Here is an 18,141-nt window from a genome sequence, read left to right as displayed (position 1 = left end):
ATGAACAATAAACAGCACAATAGTTTCCATTGCACGTTCTGCCTGCTGCTGCTGACGCCTGTTACAGATAGCCATTGGACTAGATAACGGGGCTTTTTTCTTAGCTCTTAATCCTGATTATTTTCTTAAAAGGCAATAGAATCCAACATTTTTTGCTCCATTTGCTTGTTAGTACTGCAGAATACAGCCAGATATTTTCCATCATCAGACGTGATCCCATATTACTGCAGTACAAATCCAACAATTTGTAGGGACCGTATCAAATATTGTCCTCCTTTTACAAATAGGCAGCAGTGTGTCGGTGAAGCTATTGACACTACAGGGGTAGCACTGCTGCAGCAAGGCATGTCCCCTGAAAGCCGGAGGAGTGTCAGCTCCAGTAAAGAGGGAAATAGGAGAGCAGGGCAGGCCTGGCAGGTGCTGGTAGTGGGGGACTCAATTATTAGGGGAACAGATAGGGCAATCACAAAGACAGGGATCGTCGAACAGTGTGCTGCCTACCTGGCGCTCGAGTCCGGCACATCGCTGATCGGGTTGACAGATTACTGGGAGAGGCTGGTGAGGACCCAGCGGTCATGGTGCACATTGGCACAAATGACAAAGTTAGAGGTAGGTGAAAGGTCCTTAAAGATGATTTCAGGAAATTAGGCTGCAAGCTGAAAGCAAGGACCTCCAAGGTGGTATTCTCTGAAATACTACCGGTACCACGTGCCACGCCAGAGAGGCAGCGGGAGATTAGGGAGATAAATAAGTGGCTTAAGAACTGGTGTAGGAAGGAGGGATTTGGGTTCCTGGAGAACTGGGCCGACTTCTCAGTTGGCTACAGACTCTACGCTAGGGACCGGCTGCACCTCAATGGGGAGGGTGCAGCTGTGCTGGGGGAGAAAATGGCTAGAAGGTTAGAGGAGTGTTTAAACTAGGGATTGGGGGGGGTATTCATTTTATAGGTGGGGAAGATAGTGCAGATAGTGACCTGGGCACAAATAAAGAAATTGGGGGTGGGGTTAGAACAGTCAATAAAGTAAGAAGGAATAGAGGTACAGAGAGATACATAAAATGTATGTACACTAATGCCAGAAGCCTCACCAACAAAATGGAGGAATTAGAATTAATTTTGTTGGAAAATAATTATGACATGGTAGGGATATCTGAGACGTGGCTGGACGAGAGCCATGACTGGGCAGTTAATTTACAGGGCTATAGTTTGTTCAGAAATGACCGTACAAACAAGCAAGGGGGGGTGTTTTATATGTAAAATCATCCTTAAAACCCATCTTGCGGGAGAATATAGGTGAATCTAATGAAAATGTAGAGTCCCTGTGGGTGGAAATAAGGGGATGGGGAAAAAATAATAAATTACTGATAGGGGTTTGCTATAAGTCTCCAAAAATAATGGAAGTAGCTGAGAATATCCTCGTAAAGCAAATAGATGAAGCAGCGACTCAAGGAGAAGTCATTATTATGGGAGACTTCAACTACCCTGAAATACATTGGGGGACAGAAACATGTAGTTCAAGCAAAGGTAATAGGTTTTTGACAACTATGAGAGACAATTACCTTTCACAACTGGTTCAGGACCCAACAAGAAGGGGGTCACTGCTAGACCTAATATTAACCAATAGGCCAGACCGCATATCAAATATACGAGTTGGGGGTTACATGGGTAATAGTGATCACAAAATAATACGTTTTCATGTAACCTTTAATAAGATGTGTAGTAGAGGGGTTACAAGGACACTAAATTTCAGGAAGGCAAATTTCCAACGGTTGAGAGATGATCTTAGTGCAATAAACTGGGACGATATCCTGAGACATAAGGCTTCACAAAGCAAATGGGAGACATTTATTAACATCCTGAATAGAACCTGTGCACAATATATACCCTTTGGGAATAAACATGGTAGAAATAGGAGGAAACCACTATGGCTAAATAGAGGTGTAAGGGGCGCAATAAGTGACAAAAAGAAAGCATTTAGAGAACTAAAGCAAGTAGGTAGTGATGAGGCATTAAATATAGAAAATGAAATAAATTAAGTAAAAAACAATTCAAGGCAGCAAAGATTGAGGCAGAGAGAATCATTGCCAGAGAAAGTAAAATTAACCCCAAAATATTCTTTAACTACATAAATAGTAAAAAACTAAAAAATGATAGTGTTGGCCCCCTTAAAAATAGTCTAGGTGAAATGGTGGATGAGGTTGAGGAAAAAGCCAATATGCTAAATGATTTTTTTTCAACCGTATTTACACAAGAAAATCGCATGACAGAAAACATGATTAGTGATAACAAAAATTCTCCATTAAATGTCACTTGCTTAACCCAGCAGGAAGTATGGCGGCGTCTAAAAATCACTAAAGTTGACAAATCCCCGGGCCCGGATGGGATACACCCGCGAGTACTGCAGGAATTAAGTAACGTCATAGATAGACCATTATTTTCAATCTTTAAAGATTCCATAATAACAGGGTCTGTACCAGACGACTGGCATATAGCAAATGTGGTGCCAATATTCAAAAAGGGGAAAAAAACTGAACTTGGAAATTATAGGCCAGTAAGCTTAACCTCTACTGTGGGTAAAATCCTGGAGGGTTTCCTAAGAGATGCTATAATAGAGTATCTGAAGAAGAATAACCTCATGACCCAATATCAACATGGGTTTACGAGGGACCGTTCCTGTCAAAATAATCTGATCAGTTTTTATGAGGAGGCAAGTTCTGGACTGGACCAAGGAAATGCAGTGGATGTTGTGTATATGGACTTTTCAAAAGCTTTTGATACGGTTCCACACAAAAGGTTGATACATAAAATGAGAACAATGGGGATAGGGGAAAATATACAGTACAGACCAAAAGTTTGGACACACCTTCTCATTTAAAGATTTTTCTGTATTTTCATGACTATGACTATGAAAATTGTACATTCACACTGAAGGCATCAAAACTATGAATTAACACATGAGGAATTATATACTTAACAAAAAAGTGTGAAACAACTGAAAGTATGTCTTATATTCTAGGTTCTTCAAAGTAGCCACCTTTTGCTTTGATGACTGCTTTGCACACTCTTGGCATTCTCTTGATGAGCTTCAAGAGGTAGTCACTGGATATGGTCTTCCAACAGTATTGAAGGAGTTCCCAGAAATGCTTAGCACTTGTTGGCCCTTTTGCCTTCACTCTGCGGTCCAGCTCACCCCAAACCTTCTCGATTGGGTTCAGGTCTGGTGACCGTGGAGGCCAGGTCATCTGGCGTAGCACCCCATCACTCTCCTTCTTGGTCAAATAGACCTTACACAGCCTGGAGGTGGGGTTATTGTCCTGTTGAAAAATAAATGATGATCCAACTAAACGCAAACCGGATGGAATAGCATGCCGCTGCAAGATGCTGTGGTAACCATGCTGGTTCAGTATGCCTTCAATTTTGAATAAATCCCCCAAAGTGTCACCAGCAAAGTACCCCCACACCATCACACCTCCTCCTCCATGCTTCACCGTGGGAACCAGGCTTGTAGAGTCCATCCGTTCACCTTTTCTGCGTCGCACAAAGACACGGTGGTTGGAACCAAAGATCTCAAATTTGGACTCATCAGACCAAAGCACAGATTTCCACTGGCCTAATGTCCATTCCTTCTGTTCTTTAGCCCAAACAAGTCTCTTCTGCTTGTTGCCTGTCCTTAGCAGTGGTTTCCTAGCAGCTATTTTACCATGAATGTATGCTGCACAAAGTCTCCTCTTAACAGTAGTTGAAGAGATGTGTCTGCTGCTAGAACTCTGTGTGGCATTCTCCCGGTCTCTAATCTGAGCTGCTGTTAACCTGCGATTTCTGAGGCTGGTGACTCGGATAAATTTATCCTCAGAAGCAGAGGTGACTCTTGGTCTTCCTTTCCTGGGGCGGTCCTCATGTGAGCCAGTTTCTTTGTAGCGCTTGATTGTTTTTGCAACTGCACTTGGGGACACTTTCAAAATTTGCCCAATTTTTCAGACTGACTGACCTTCATTTCTTAAAGTAATGATGGCCATTCATTTTTATTTACTTAGCTGCTTTTTTCTTGCCATAATACAAATTTTCACAGTCTATTCAGTAGGACTATCAGCTGTGTATCCACCAGTCTTCTGCACAACACAACTGATGGTCCCAACCCCATTTATAAGGCAAGATATCCCACTTATTAAACCTGACAGGGCACACCTGTGAAGTGAAAACCATTTCCCGTGACTACCTCTTGAAGCTCATCAAGAGAATGCCAAGAGTTTGCAAAGCAGTCATCAAAGCAAAAGGTGGCTACTTTGAAGAACCTAGAATATAAGACATATTTTCAGTTGTTTCTCACTTTTTTGTTAAGTATATAGTTCCACATGTGTTAATTCATAGTTTTGATGCCTTCAGTGTGAATGTACAACTTTCATAGTCATGAAAATACAGAAAAATCTTTAAATGAGAAGGTGTGTCCAAACTTTTGGTCTGTACTGTATGCATGTAGGTTAAGAATTGGCTCAGTGATAGGAAACAAAGGGTGGTTATTAATGGAAAACACTCAGACTGGGTCTCAGTATACAGTGGGGTACCACAGGGGTCAGTATTGGGCCCCCTTCTTTTTAACATATTTATTAATGACCTTGTAGGGGGCATACAGAGTAATATTTCAATATTTGCAGATGACACTAAACTCTGCAGGGTAATCAATACAGAGGAGGACAATTTTACATTACAGGAGGATCTATGTAAACTAGAAGCTTGGGCTGATAAATGGCAAATGAGCTTTAATGGGGATAAATGTAAGGTAATGCACTTGGGCAGAGGAATTAAAATGTATAATTATATGCTTAATTGTAAAACACTGGGCAAAACTGTAACTGAAAAAGACCTGGGTGTATTGGTGTACGACAAGCTCACGTTTAGTGGCCAGTGTCAGGCAGCTGCTGCAAAGGCAAATAAAATAATGGGATGCATTAAAAGAGGCATAGATGTTAATGAGGAGAACATAATTTTACCTCTATACAAGTCATTAGTGCGACCACACTTAGAATACTGTGTACAGTTTTGGTCTCCAGTGTATAAGAAAGACATAGCTAAACTAGAGAGGGTGCAGAGAAGAGCAACCAAGGTTATTAGAGGACCAGGGGGTCTGCAATACCAAGACAAGTTATTACACTTGGGGTTATTTAGTGTGGAAAAAAGAAGGTTTAGGGGTGATCTTATTACTATGTACAAGTATATGAGGGGACAGTACAAAGACCTTTCTACTGATCTTTTTACTCTTAGGCCAGAGACGGGGACAAGGGGGCATCTTCTACGTCTGGAGGAAAGAAGGTTTAATCATAATCACAGACGGGGATTTTTTACTGTAAGAGCAGTGAGACTATGGAACTCTCTGCTGCATGATGTTGTAATGAGTGATTCACTATTAAAATTTAAGAAGGGCATGGATGCCTTTCTTGAAAAGTATAATATTACAGGTTATATATACTAGATTCCTTGATAGGGCGTTTATCCAGGGATCTAGTCTGATTGTCGTATGGAGTCGGGAAGGAATTTTTTCCCCAATGTGGAGCTTAGTGTTTGCCACATGGGGTTTTTTGCCTTCCTCTGGATCAACATGTTAGGCTATGGGTTGAACTAGTTGGACTTAGTCTTCCTTCAACCTTAAAAACTTTGTTACTATGTTACTATGTTACTTGGTCGCTGCCAATAATAGGAAACTACAAGGTTGTTATTTAAAACCGTGGGCATCCGTCAAACGTATCCCATATTACTGCGGTACAAATCCAGCAATTTTTAGGGACCGTGTAAAATATTATCCTCCTTTTACAGTTAGGCAGCAGTATGTCAGTGAAGCTATTGACATGTGGTCACTGCCAATAATAGGAAGCTACAAGGCCATTATTTAAAACCGTGGGTGTCCGTCAGATGTATCCCATATACAGTGGGGGAAATAAGTATTTGATCCCTTGGTGTTTTTGTAAGTTTGCCCACTGACAAAGACATGAACAGTCTACAATTTTAAGGGTACCGTGTCAAATATTGTCCTCCTTTTACAAATAGGCAGCAGTATGTCGGTGAAGCTATTGACACTTGGTCACTGCCAATAATAGGAAACTACAAGGTTGCATTTAAAACCGTGGGCGTCCGTCAAACGTATCACATATTATGATCCCCTACAAACCTTTATGAGTTCTGGCTCCTACAGACTAGTTAGACGCTGCTAATAAACTCGTTACCTGCATTAAAGACAGCTGTCTTACATAGTCACCTGTATAAAAGACTCCTGTCCACAGGGATCAAATACTTATTTCCCTCACTGTAACTGCGGTACAAATCCAGCCATTTGTAGGGACCATGCAAAATATCCTTCATTTAAAATGGGCAAGGCGCGTGCCAAGGGACAGGGAAGTGTACGTGATGGTGATGGTGCATGCAGAGGCTGAGGCCATGGGCAAGCTGAAATTGTGCCACAACAAGCACCCACATCTTGTCGCCTGACCTTCCTGTCCCAAATACTAGGAGACCGCAGCACACCACTATTGAACCCAGAGCAATATCAAAAGATTGTTGGTTGGATAGCACATAATGCTTCCAGTCACTCTGCCACAAATACCACCACCACCACCCTGTCTTCCACATGGCCAAGTCTCAGTAGCCGTGAGTCTGGACCGCATATTCCTCACCATGATACTCCTTCCTTCCACCATGCCAAGTGCCCAGAGACAACTGATCCCACACTTGGACACTCAGAAGAGCTGTTCACTTTTCCATTTATAGATTCTGGCCTCTCGCCTGGCCAGCTTCAATCGGGGCTAGACGAGATCGTATGTAGCGATGCCCAAATATTTGAGCAGCCACAGTCACACGAAGGCGATGGTGGGAAGCTGCAATTACTGTCACAAGAGGTGGATGATGATGAGACACAATTGCTAGAAAGTCAGAATGAGGACCATGGTGCGAAAGTGAAAGACGAAGTGGTGGACGATGAAGCCACTGACCCAACCTGGCAAGGTGACATGCAGAGCGAGGACAGAACCACACAGGGGGAGGGAGGTGCAACACCAGAACAGGCAGGAACAAGCAGTGTGGTGGCCACAGACACAAGGCGGGCAACTGTTCCCCAGAACACCAACACGATGGAAGTTGCCAGTACAACTGTTAGGTCTTCCCTGTTTTTTAAAGACTCTGCAGATAACCCCAAACAGGCCATTTTCAACCTCTGTCAGGCCAGCATCAGCAAGGGTAGCAAAACTAGCAGCCTGACCACCATCAGCATGCTCAGGCACATAACAGCAAAGCACCTGACTAGGTGGGCCGAACGCCAGGGTCCAGAAACCGTGTCTGTGGGTGACACCACTGCTTGTTCCACTGTTGTGTGTGCATGCCAATCCCTTGTCCATGGCGCATGTGAAGATGCCTCCCGCCCTGCACCTGTCATTGCACACTCGCAACTACCACCATCAGCAGCCACGTCGACGTCCATGTCCCAGCGCAGCATTCAGTTGTCCCTACCCCAGTCCTTGTAACGCAAGCGCAAATATGCCTCCAATGTCCCACAGGCCACACTACTAAACTCACACATTTCGCGAATGCTTGTGCTCGAAATGTTGCCTTTTAGGCTCGTGAAGATGGTAGCTTTCCGCAACATGATGGCGGCAGCCGCCCCTCGGTACTCGGTCACTAGCTGCCACTATTTCTCCTGGTGTGCCTTCCTCGCATTACACAAGTCCCAGGACATTAGCCATTCCCTCAACAATGCAGTTACAGGGAAGTTCCACATAACCACGGACAGGTGGACAAGTGCTTGTGGGCAGGGATGGTATATCTCGCTGACAGCACACTCGGTTAATATATAGTGGAAGCCGGGACTCAGTCAGACCTTGTAATGGAACACGTCCTCCCGATGTCGAGGATTGCGGGCCCTGGGAAAAATCTGCAGCATGTCCATTATTTGTGCATTTCTGCATGCGGATTTGAGGTCCCAATGCACTTGAAAAACGCAAGTCAAATCCGCATGTAAAAACGCTGCAAAAACGCGTGTAAAATCCAAAAGCGTTTTTGACAGCCAAGAACAAGCAGAAACGCTGCAGAAATTTTCTCCTTCATTTCTGCATCGTGGGCACATACCCTTAAGCAGGAAGAATTCTGGAGTTCTGGAGTTAAGGACAAAATGTGGAGGAAAATGCAGCCAACTATGTGGCAAACCTGAGTTTGTTCCAAAGATCAAAGAACACCAGCAGGGCTAGAATAACAGGTTTATCTTTCAGAGACTGGTTTTCCGTTTAGCTCCATCAATCTATATATGAGAGGCGAATGTGCCATAGACGTGGTACACCATAGCAGGCTCCCGTCCGCCAAGGTAGGAACTGCTATGTGCGCAAAACAACCAATCCCCTACAGATTCCTGAAAGTATTGTCTGGTACAGGAGGTTTGGCAAGAACCATGCAGTAAAGCCCATAGTATATAAGTACGGAACAGCCTCATTATTAGAGATCCTCCAATAAATTGATCATGCCTGTATCACCAACATAAATATATTAGTAATATAAATGGAAACAAAAGTTTTATGTAGCAAGACATAGTCATAAAAACAGTCAAACTAAGATAAATGGTCAAAAATGTTTGTGAGTAATCAAGTCCTGGAATTGTCAGATGACCTGACTTTTTTCAAGAACATTTGTGGGGTCCACATTCTGGGGTATACAGACGTGGGCATGTGGACGAGAATCTGTCTCATTAGTAGTTTGGTATGTGATTGATCCAAGTCCTGGAATTAATTGTGAAATGGGGTAAAATGTGATTTACTGATGAAAATTTTATCTTCATTACTTGTTCCATAAAAATGACTCTACTGGGGCTCACTAAACAGAAAATATAAATAAAAAAAAAAACAGCCTAATAATTGTAAGATGTGTGGTAGATCTCAAAACAGGGGGATATACAAAGACCTGGTTGCAATGGGTATATAGGGCAATAGTACCGGGAATCACTCCTTATACTTTGCTTACTACAAACCCAGCATCTTTTTTGGGGGATACTTTTTGGTGGGATTGGCAGGGATGGGGCAAATAAAATGACGATCTGAAAGTTTCCGGAAATCCTTGGACTCGAAGGCTTCCTCCTGTACAGTCGAGTCAAATATGAGACACTCGACAATTTTCTCCTTATACTGGAGAAATGTCAGTGCTCCTTGAGATTTTTTTATACAGGACAAAGCTATTGTACATAGAAAGCAGAATGAGGTAGATTGCCACTATTTTGTATCAGGCACTTGTCTTCAGCTTCACCAGATACGGTTGAAGCACCTGGTCTGACAGGTCAACGCCACCCATGAATTTATTGTAATCTGTTACGCAGACCGGTTTCTGTTTTTCCCTGGTGGCGCCCTTGTCTCTGACCGTCACAGTGGTGTCCGCATTCAGCATGGTCAGCATGTACACATCCTTCCTGTCATTCCACTTCCTGCAAGAAGGTGGTCGCTTGCAGGTGAGAATGACGCCCCCTTCTCCAAACGTCCGGACACCAACTGTGACAGAAACCCCACTCAGTTTTTCCTTACTGTCCCACAGACCCCTGTAGTTGCAGCGTGGAGGGTTTAATATAGGGGGATTCTGGTATAATAACTGTCTGTGTGAACGTGGTACCCTTGATGGAGAAAGGGCATCATTAGCTCCCATTTTGGCCAAAATATGAACTAATACCTCATATGATATTTTTGCACTTTTTTTATCTGCCAGGGCGCAGCCAGGCCCATTAATGGTGACCTTGTGAGTTGGGGCTTCGCACCTCTGCGATGCATAGATAGGGTGCCGGGCATCCCGCCTAATCGAATAGTAGGGGCGTGTAATAGGATGCTGACTAGGCGAGTGTGTGAATTACACCCTACTGCAAGTTTCATCTGTGTGCAGCTTTAGTGCTAGGCAGTCGCTCCTCCAGTGAGAGTGGGTGAGAGTGATTGTTCATCAGCATTCTGCACCTGTGTCACCTCCTTCTAACAAAAGGGGGCCGACTGTGTCCTGGTGTGCATTTTTCTTGAAACCTTGGCTGGTGAGTACAGTTGCCTTTTGCTATTTTCTAATTTGACTTTGGAATTCTTAAACAAAAAAATTCTGTTTATTGTTCTGGATATGCTGTCTGTTTTTCATCATTAGCTCCCAGACAATTTTACCAGGGATGTCAATTGTCTGGGTAACTTTGGGGGCTAATTCACACCCTGTTCAGTACCCTGATGTGCTCTCTCTCATTTTGTAGAGGTTGATGCCATATTTTGCTCTCCTGGATGGTATAAATTGTCGGAAGGAAAGAGGGCCCTTGTAACTCATCAGGGTCTCGTCCACTGCCACATTTTGCTCTGTAGGAATTTAGAAATGAATGTTGTAGGAAGGAAATAAGGTGTCTCATTTTGTTCAGCCGAACATAGTTAGGGTCAGTTCTTGGGGGGGCTTGGGAATTATCACTGAAATGGAAAAATCTCATCAGAGCTTTAGCAGGCTTAGGGCATTATACCTGCAAATACAGGGGTACTGTGTACAGACTTTAATGCCCAGTAGGAGCAGAGAGTGGGTTTATTTTTACTAAACTCATGTTCAGGGTAAGGCCCAAAAATGGTTTTATTTAAGGGACATTTGTGGGGATCCAGGAATGGGAATTGAAGGATCCATTGCATTAGAGATAAAAACACTCAAGCAACAAAAAAAGAATATCAATTACAGTTAAGGAAAAAATAATAAAAAGGAATACAAAGTGATTATTTGTACCAAAAAACTTCAAAATTTAACTAGTTAAATCTGATGAAGGTCAATGAGACTGAAAAGTCAAATTTTGTTTATACACACCTTATCTTAACTTGAATAAACTGCATCAACTTTGAGTGCTGGATTCCTATTTATATACTTCATGGGATTGGGACCATGCCTGTGCACCTAATAACTGATGGAGTACTGTACTTCCCTCATTATACAGAATTAGGATTAGTGATATTATTAACTTTTAAGGGGACTTAGATTTTGATGGCAGAAAGCAAAGCTATCTGGTTATCAAACATTATTATAATTATTGCACTGTATCAGAGGAAAGCCAGGGATCACACAGATATCCCACCGCTTGCCAGCAATTTGTCAGGGGACAGCGGAGGATTCTCGCAGAGATCCACAGCTGTCTCCTTTTTGTCACAAACCAGCACTACACTGCCTCCAATTGTCAGGACAATTATGCAATTGACTGACAATTCATGGTAGAGGCCATGGCTGCTTTCGCTACTAAGAAGTTTATTGTGTACCTCCAAGTTAACGTACAGTACATGAACATCTGATTCCAATGCATGGAATGTAATATATATACAGTATATTACAGGTGGCGAGCATTTTTATTTGTATATGGTCTCCCATGCTGGTATGTGCTGCCCCCCATCCTGGTATTTGTGCTGCCCCCATCCTAGTATTTGTGCTGCCCCCATCCGGTCCCCCCATCCTATCCTGGTATGCATGGCACCCCTCATCCCCAATCCTGGTATGCATGGCACCGCTCATTCCCAATCCTTGTATGCATGCCACCCCTAATCCCCAAATCTGGTATACATTGCACCCCTCATTCCCAAACCTGGTAAGCATGGCATCCATCATCCCCAATCCTAGTATGCATTGCACCCCTCATCCCCAATCCTGGTATGCATGACACCCCTCACCTCCAATCCTGGTATGCATGGCACCCCTCATCCCCAATCCTGGTATGCATGGCATCCCTCATCCCCAATCCTGGTATGCATGGCATCCCTCATCCTCAATCCTGGTATGCATTGCACCTCATCTTTCATCCTGGTATGCATGGCACCCCTCATCCCCAATCCTGGTATGCATGGAAACCCTCATTCCAAATCTGGTAGGCATTGCACCCCTCATCCCCAATCCTGTTATGCATGGCATCCCTCATCCCCAATCCTGCTATGCATGGCACCCCATCTCTCATCTTGGTATGCATGGCACCCCTCATCCCCATTCCTGGTATGCATGGCAACCCTCATTCCAAATCTGCTATAAATTACAGCCCTCATCCCCAATCCTGGTATGCATGGCACCCCTCATCCCCAATCCTAGTATGCATGGCACCCTTCATCCCCAATCCTGGTATGCATGGCAACCCTCATTCCAAATCTGCTATAAATTGCAGCCCTCATCCCCAATCCTGGTATGCATGGCACCCCTCATCCCCAATCCTAGTATGCATGGCACCCCTCACCCACAATCCTGGTATGCATGGCATCCCTCATCCCCAATCCTGGTATGCATGGCACCCCATCTCTCATCCTGGTATGCATGGCACCCCCTAATCCCCAATCCTGGTATGCATGGCACCCCTCTTCCCCAATCCTGGTATGTATGGCACCCCTCATCCCCAATCCTGGTATGCATGGCACCCCTCATCCCCAATCCTGGTATGCATGGCACCCCTCATCCCCCAATCCTGGTATGCATGGCAGCCCTCATTCCAAATCTGGTAGGCATTGCACCCCTCATCCCCAATCCTGTTATGCATGGCATCCCTCATCCCCAATCCTGCTATGCATGGCACCCCATCTCTCATCTTGGTATGCATGGCACCCCTCATCCCCATTCCTGGTATGCATGGCAACCCTCATTCCAAATCTGCAATAAATTACAGCCCTCATCCCCAATCCTGGTATGCATGGCACCCCTCATCCCCAATCCTAGTATGCATGGCACCCCTCATCCTCAATCCTGGTATGCATGGCAACCCTCATTCCAAATCTGCTATAAATTGCAGCCCTCATCCCCAATCCTGGTATGCATGGCACCCCTCATCCCCAATCCTAGTATGTATGGCACCCCTCACCCACAATCCTGGTATGCATGGCATCCCTCATCCCCAATCCTGGTATGCATGGCACCCCATCTCTCATCCTGGTATGCATGGCACCCCCTAATCCCCAATCCTGGTATGCATGGCACCCCTCTTCCCCAATCCTGGTGTGTATGGCACCCCTCATCCCCAATCCTGGTATGCATGGCACCCCTCATCCCCAATCCTGGTATGCATGGCACCCCTCATCCTCAATCCTGGTATGCATTGCACCTCATCTTTCATCCTGGTATGCATGGCACCCCTCATCCCCAATCCTGGTATGCATGGAAACCCTCATTCCAAATCTGGTAGGCATTGCACCCCTCATCCCCAATCCTGTTATGCATGGCATCCCTCATCCCCAATCCTGCTATGCATGGCACCCCATCTCTCATCTTGGTATGCATGTCACCCCTCATCCCCATTCCTGGTATGCATGGCAACCCTCATTCCAAATCTGCTATAAATTACAGCCCTCATCCCCAATCCTGGTATGCATGGCAACCCTCATCCCCAATCCTAGTATGCATGGCACCCCTCATCCCCAATCTTGGTATGCATGGCAACCCTCATTCCAAATCTGCTATAAATTGCAGCCCTCATCCCCAATCCTGGTATGCATGGCACCCCTCATCCCCAATCCTAGTATGTATGGCACCCCTCACCCACAATCCTGGTATGCATGGCATCCCTCATCCCCAATCCTGGTATGCATGGCACCCCATCTCTCATCCTGGTATGCATGGCACCCCCTAATCCCCAATCCTGGTATGCATGGCACCCCTCTTCCCCAATCCTGGTATGTATGGCACCCCTCATCCCCAATCCTGGTATGCATGGCACCCCTCATCCCCAATCCTGGTATGCATGGCACCCCTCATCCCCCAATCCTGGTATGCATGGCAACCTTCATTCCAAATCTGGTATACATTGCACCCCTCATCCCCAATCCTGGTAAGCATGGCATCCATCATCCCCAATCCTAGTATGCATTGCACCCCTCATCCCCAATCCTAGTATGCATGACACCCCTCACCCCAATCCTGGTATGCATGGCTTCCCTCATCCCCAATCCTGGTATGCATGGCACCCCTCATCCCCAATCCTGGTATGCATGGCATCCCTCATTCCCAATCCTGGTATGCATGGCATCCCTCATCCCCAATCCTGGTATGCATGACACCTCATCTTTCATCCTGGTATGCATGGCACCCCTCATCCCCAATCATGGTATGCATGGCACCCCTCATCCCCAATCCTGGTATGCATGGAAACCCTCATTCCAAATCTGGTAGGCATTGCACCCCTCATCCCCAATCCTGGTATGCATGGCATCCCTCATCCCCAATCCTGCTATGCATGGCACCCCATCTCTCATCTTAGTATGCATGGCACCCCTCATCCCCATTCCTGGTATGCATGGCACCCCTCATCCCCATTCCTGGTATGCATGGTACCCCTCATCCCCATTCCTGGTATGCATGGCACCCCTCATCCCCAATCCTGGAATGAATGGCACCCCTCATCCCCAATACTGGTATGCATGGCACCCCTCATCCCCAATCCTAGTATGCATGGCACCCCTCACCCACAATCCTGGTATGCATGGCATCCCTCAAACCCAATCCTGGTATGCATGGCACCTCATATCTCATCCTGGTATGCATGGCACCCCCTAATCCCCAATCCTGGTATGCATGGCACCCCTCATCCCCAATCCTGGTATGTATGGCACCCCTCATCCCCAATGCTGGTATACATGGCACACCTTATCCCCAATTCTAGTATGCATGGCACCCCTCATCCCCAATCCTGGTATACATGGCACCCCTCATCCCCCAATCCTGGTATGCATGGCAACCCTCATTCCAAATCTGGTATACATTGCACCCCTCATCCCCAATCCTAGTATACATGGCACCCCTCATCCCCAATCCTGGTATGCATGGCAACCCTCATTCCAAATCTGGCATACATTGCACCCCTCATCCCCAATCCTGGTATGCATGGCACCCCTCATCCCCAATTCCCCAATCCTAGTATACATGGCACCCCTCATACCCAATCCTGGTATGCATGGCACCCCTCACCTCCAATCCTGGTATGCATGGCACCCCTCACCCCCAATCCTGGTATGCATGGCAAGCCTCATTCCAAATTTGGCATACATTGCACCCCTCATCCCCAATCCTGGTATGTATGGCACCCCTCATCCCCAATTCCCCAATCCTAGTATACATGGCACCCCTCATACCCAATCCTGGTATGCATGGCACCCCTCACCTCCAATCCTCGTATACATGACACCCCTCATCCCAATTCTGGTATGTATGGCCTCCTCATCCCCCAATCCTGATATGCATGGCACCCAATCCCTCATCCTGGTATGCATGACCCCCTCATCCCTATCCTGGTATGCATGGCACTCCTCATCCCCCAATCCTGGTATACATGGCACACCATCCCTTATCCTGGTATGCATGGTACGCCTCATCCCTATTCTGGTATGCAAGGTACCTTTCATCCCTATTCTGGCATGCATGGTACCCCTCATCTTCAATGCTGGTATGCATGGCACCCCTCATCCCCAATCCTGGTATGCATGGCACCCCTCATTCCAATTCTGGTATACATTGCACCCCTCATCCCCAATCCTGGTATGCATGGCACCCCTCATCCCCAATCCTAGTATGCATGGCACCCCTCACCCCCAATCCTGGTATGCATGGCATCCCTCATCCCCAATCCTGGTATGCATGGCACCCCTCCTTCCAAATCTGGTCTACATTGTACACCTCATCCCAATCCTGGTATGCATGGCACCCCATCTCTCATCCTGTTTTGAATGGCACCACTCATACCCCAATCCTGGTATGCATGGCACCCCATCCCTCATCCTGGTATATATGGTACCCCTCATTCCTATTCTGGTATGTCTGGTACCCCTCATCTTTGTATACATGGCACCCCTCATCCCTATTCTGGTATGTATGGTACCCTTCATCCGTATCCTCGTATGTATGGTATCCCTCATCCTGGTATACATGGCACCCCATCCCTCATCCTGGTATGCATGGTGACCCGCATCCCTATTCTGGTATGTATGGTACCCCTCATCCTGGTATACATGACACCCCTCATCCCAATTCTGGTATGTATGGCCTCCTCATCCCCCAATTCTGGTATGCATGGCACCCAATCCCTCATCCTGGTATGCATGGCCCCCTCATCCCTATCCTGGTATGCATGGCACTCCTCATCCCCCAATCCTGGTATGTATGGCACCCCATCCCTTATCCTGGTATGCATGGTACCCCTCATCCCTATTCTGGTATGCATGGTACCCTTCATCCCTATTCTGGTATGCATGGTACCTCTCATCCCCAATGCTGGCATGCATGGCACCCCTCATCCCCAATGCTGGTATGCATGGCACCCCCCACCCCACAATCCTGTATGTATGGCATTCCTCATCCCCAATCCTGGTTTGCATGGTCCCCTCACCCCCAATCCTGGTATGCATGGTCCACTCACCCCCCAATCCTGGTATGTATGGTACCCCTCATCCCCCAATCCTGGTATGCATGGTACCCCTCATCCCTATTCTGGTATGCATGGTACCCCTCATCCCTATTCTAGTATGCATGGTACCACTCATACTGGTATGCATGGCACACCATCCCTCATCCTGGTATGCATGGTCCCCTCACCCCCAATCCTGGTATGCACGGGTCCCCTCACCCCCCAATCCTGGTATGTATGGTACCCCTCATCCCCCAATCCTGGCATGTGTGGTCCCCTCATCCCCCAATCCTGGTATGTGTGGCCCCCTTACACCCAAATCCTGGTATGTATGGCACCCCTTATCCCTTTCACGCTGCACATATACAAAAAAAAACACTTTATACACACCTTTCTTCCCTGTGCTCCAGTGCTGCTGTGTCCAGTTCTGCCGGAGGCCGGTGGAGGAGTACGCGCGTGCCCATACCGCACTGTCTGGCACCATTTTGCTGAAGACATACTGCAAATGTGTCTTCAGTAAAATGGCGCCGGATAGCGATATGCGCATGCGATTCCGACGCCTTCACTCCTGCCCTGGTCTCCGGCGAGAAGAGAGGCGCCGCAGCAACGCTCCTCACGGTCAGGTAAGTATGTAAGTATGGCGCCGGAGATCGCGGTATGCATTCAGTGTCTACGCATACCGCGATCTCCGGCGCTATACATTCTCCTCTTACGTGTAACGGCTCCATGCATTCTTCTGTCTGGAGCCAGACGGTGCAGGCGTGTCACGCTTGCGCAGTCTATAAAGGATTTAGATAGAGGGACGCTTGTAGTGTAATATAATACATATATACATACTTTGGTACGGTCACTGTCAAGCTCTGCAATAACCTAGTAAAAACTATCTGCCACAATCAATCGTTTATACACACCCATGACTGGTAATGTATGACCTCACGAGACTTCACGGATGCAGTTTATAGAGCAAAAGGAACAGAGTTATTAAATTTATTATATTCAATCCAAAAAGTAGGCAATGTTTATAAAAGTACACACCGGTTAATAAATAAACAAAGGATTCCATCTTACTTCAATACTTTCATTTAACAGTTGTTGAAATTTCTCTAAGAATTTGTACTTTAAAATCCTCTTTAGCTTGTGTGGAAGTTTTTCCCCTGGTTCAAGTGTGCCCTGGTGATAAAAAGATGAATAAGATTAGTGGCTTTTAATTACTTCAGCCGAAAGCAATTTGAGTTTTATTTTACCTTGCCAATAAGAATAGAACAGGTTGTCCATCGCAAAATAATAATAATAATAAATTCTCACCTACCTATTACCCTCCCACCCCTTCTCCTTATTGCTGCTCATGTACTCTGTCATTCTCTGAGCTTGATCTTATGGTCAGTATAAGACATGTGTTAGCTCCTTGTAGTAAAGTAAGTAAATCTTTTGAAATTATTTATATTTCAACATTGATTAATGTGTAAAATGGTCTTATTGAAGCAAGCAGCTTATATGAATACATATACAAAACTGAGATAGGGACTTAAATCACATACAGTGGGGAAAATAAGTATTTGATACACTGACAATTTTGCAACTTTTCCCGCCTACAGTGAATGGAGAGGTCTGTAATTTTTAATGTAGGTACACTTCAACTGTGAGAGACAGAATCTAAAAGTAAGAAACAGAAAATTACATTGTATGGTTTTTAAATAACTAAATTGCATTTTATTGCATGAAAAAAGTAGTTGATCACCTACCAACCAGCAAGAATTCTGGCTCTCATAGACCTGTTAGTTTT

General features: G+C 45.7%; 1 protein-coding gene across 1 annotated transcript in view; it reads right to left on the bottom strand.

Moving 5' to 3' along the window:
• The window catches only part of TRPM2 (transient receptor potential cation channel subfamily M member 2), a 1,046,990-nt gene that overhangs the window by 69,484 nt on the left and 959,365 nt on the right, over nucleotides 1–18,141 (bottom strand). Inside the window, exon 34 of the mRNA XM_073646321.1 lies at nucleotides 17,427–17,528. Coding sequence (XP_073502422.1) covers nucleotides 17,427–17,528 — 102 coding nt within the window. The remainder of the gene's footprint in view (nucleotides 1–17,426; nucleotides 17,529–18,141) is intronic.

The sequence above is a fragment of the Phyllobates terribilis genome, unplaced genomic scaffold, assembly GCF_046119375.1.
Source record: "Phyllobates terribilis strain yellow unplaced genomic scaffold, ASM4611937v1 Scaffold_9__5_contigs__length_417890890, whole genome shotgun sequence".
Taxonomy (NCBI): Eukaryota; Metazoa; Chordata; class Amphibia; order Anura; family Dendrobatidae; genus Phyllobates; species Phyllobates terribilis.
The sequence above is the reverse complement of the archived record's forward strand: the minus strand, read 5'-3'. Positions and strand labels throughout refer to the sequence as shown.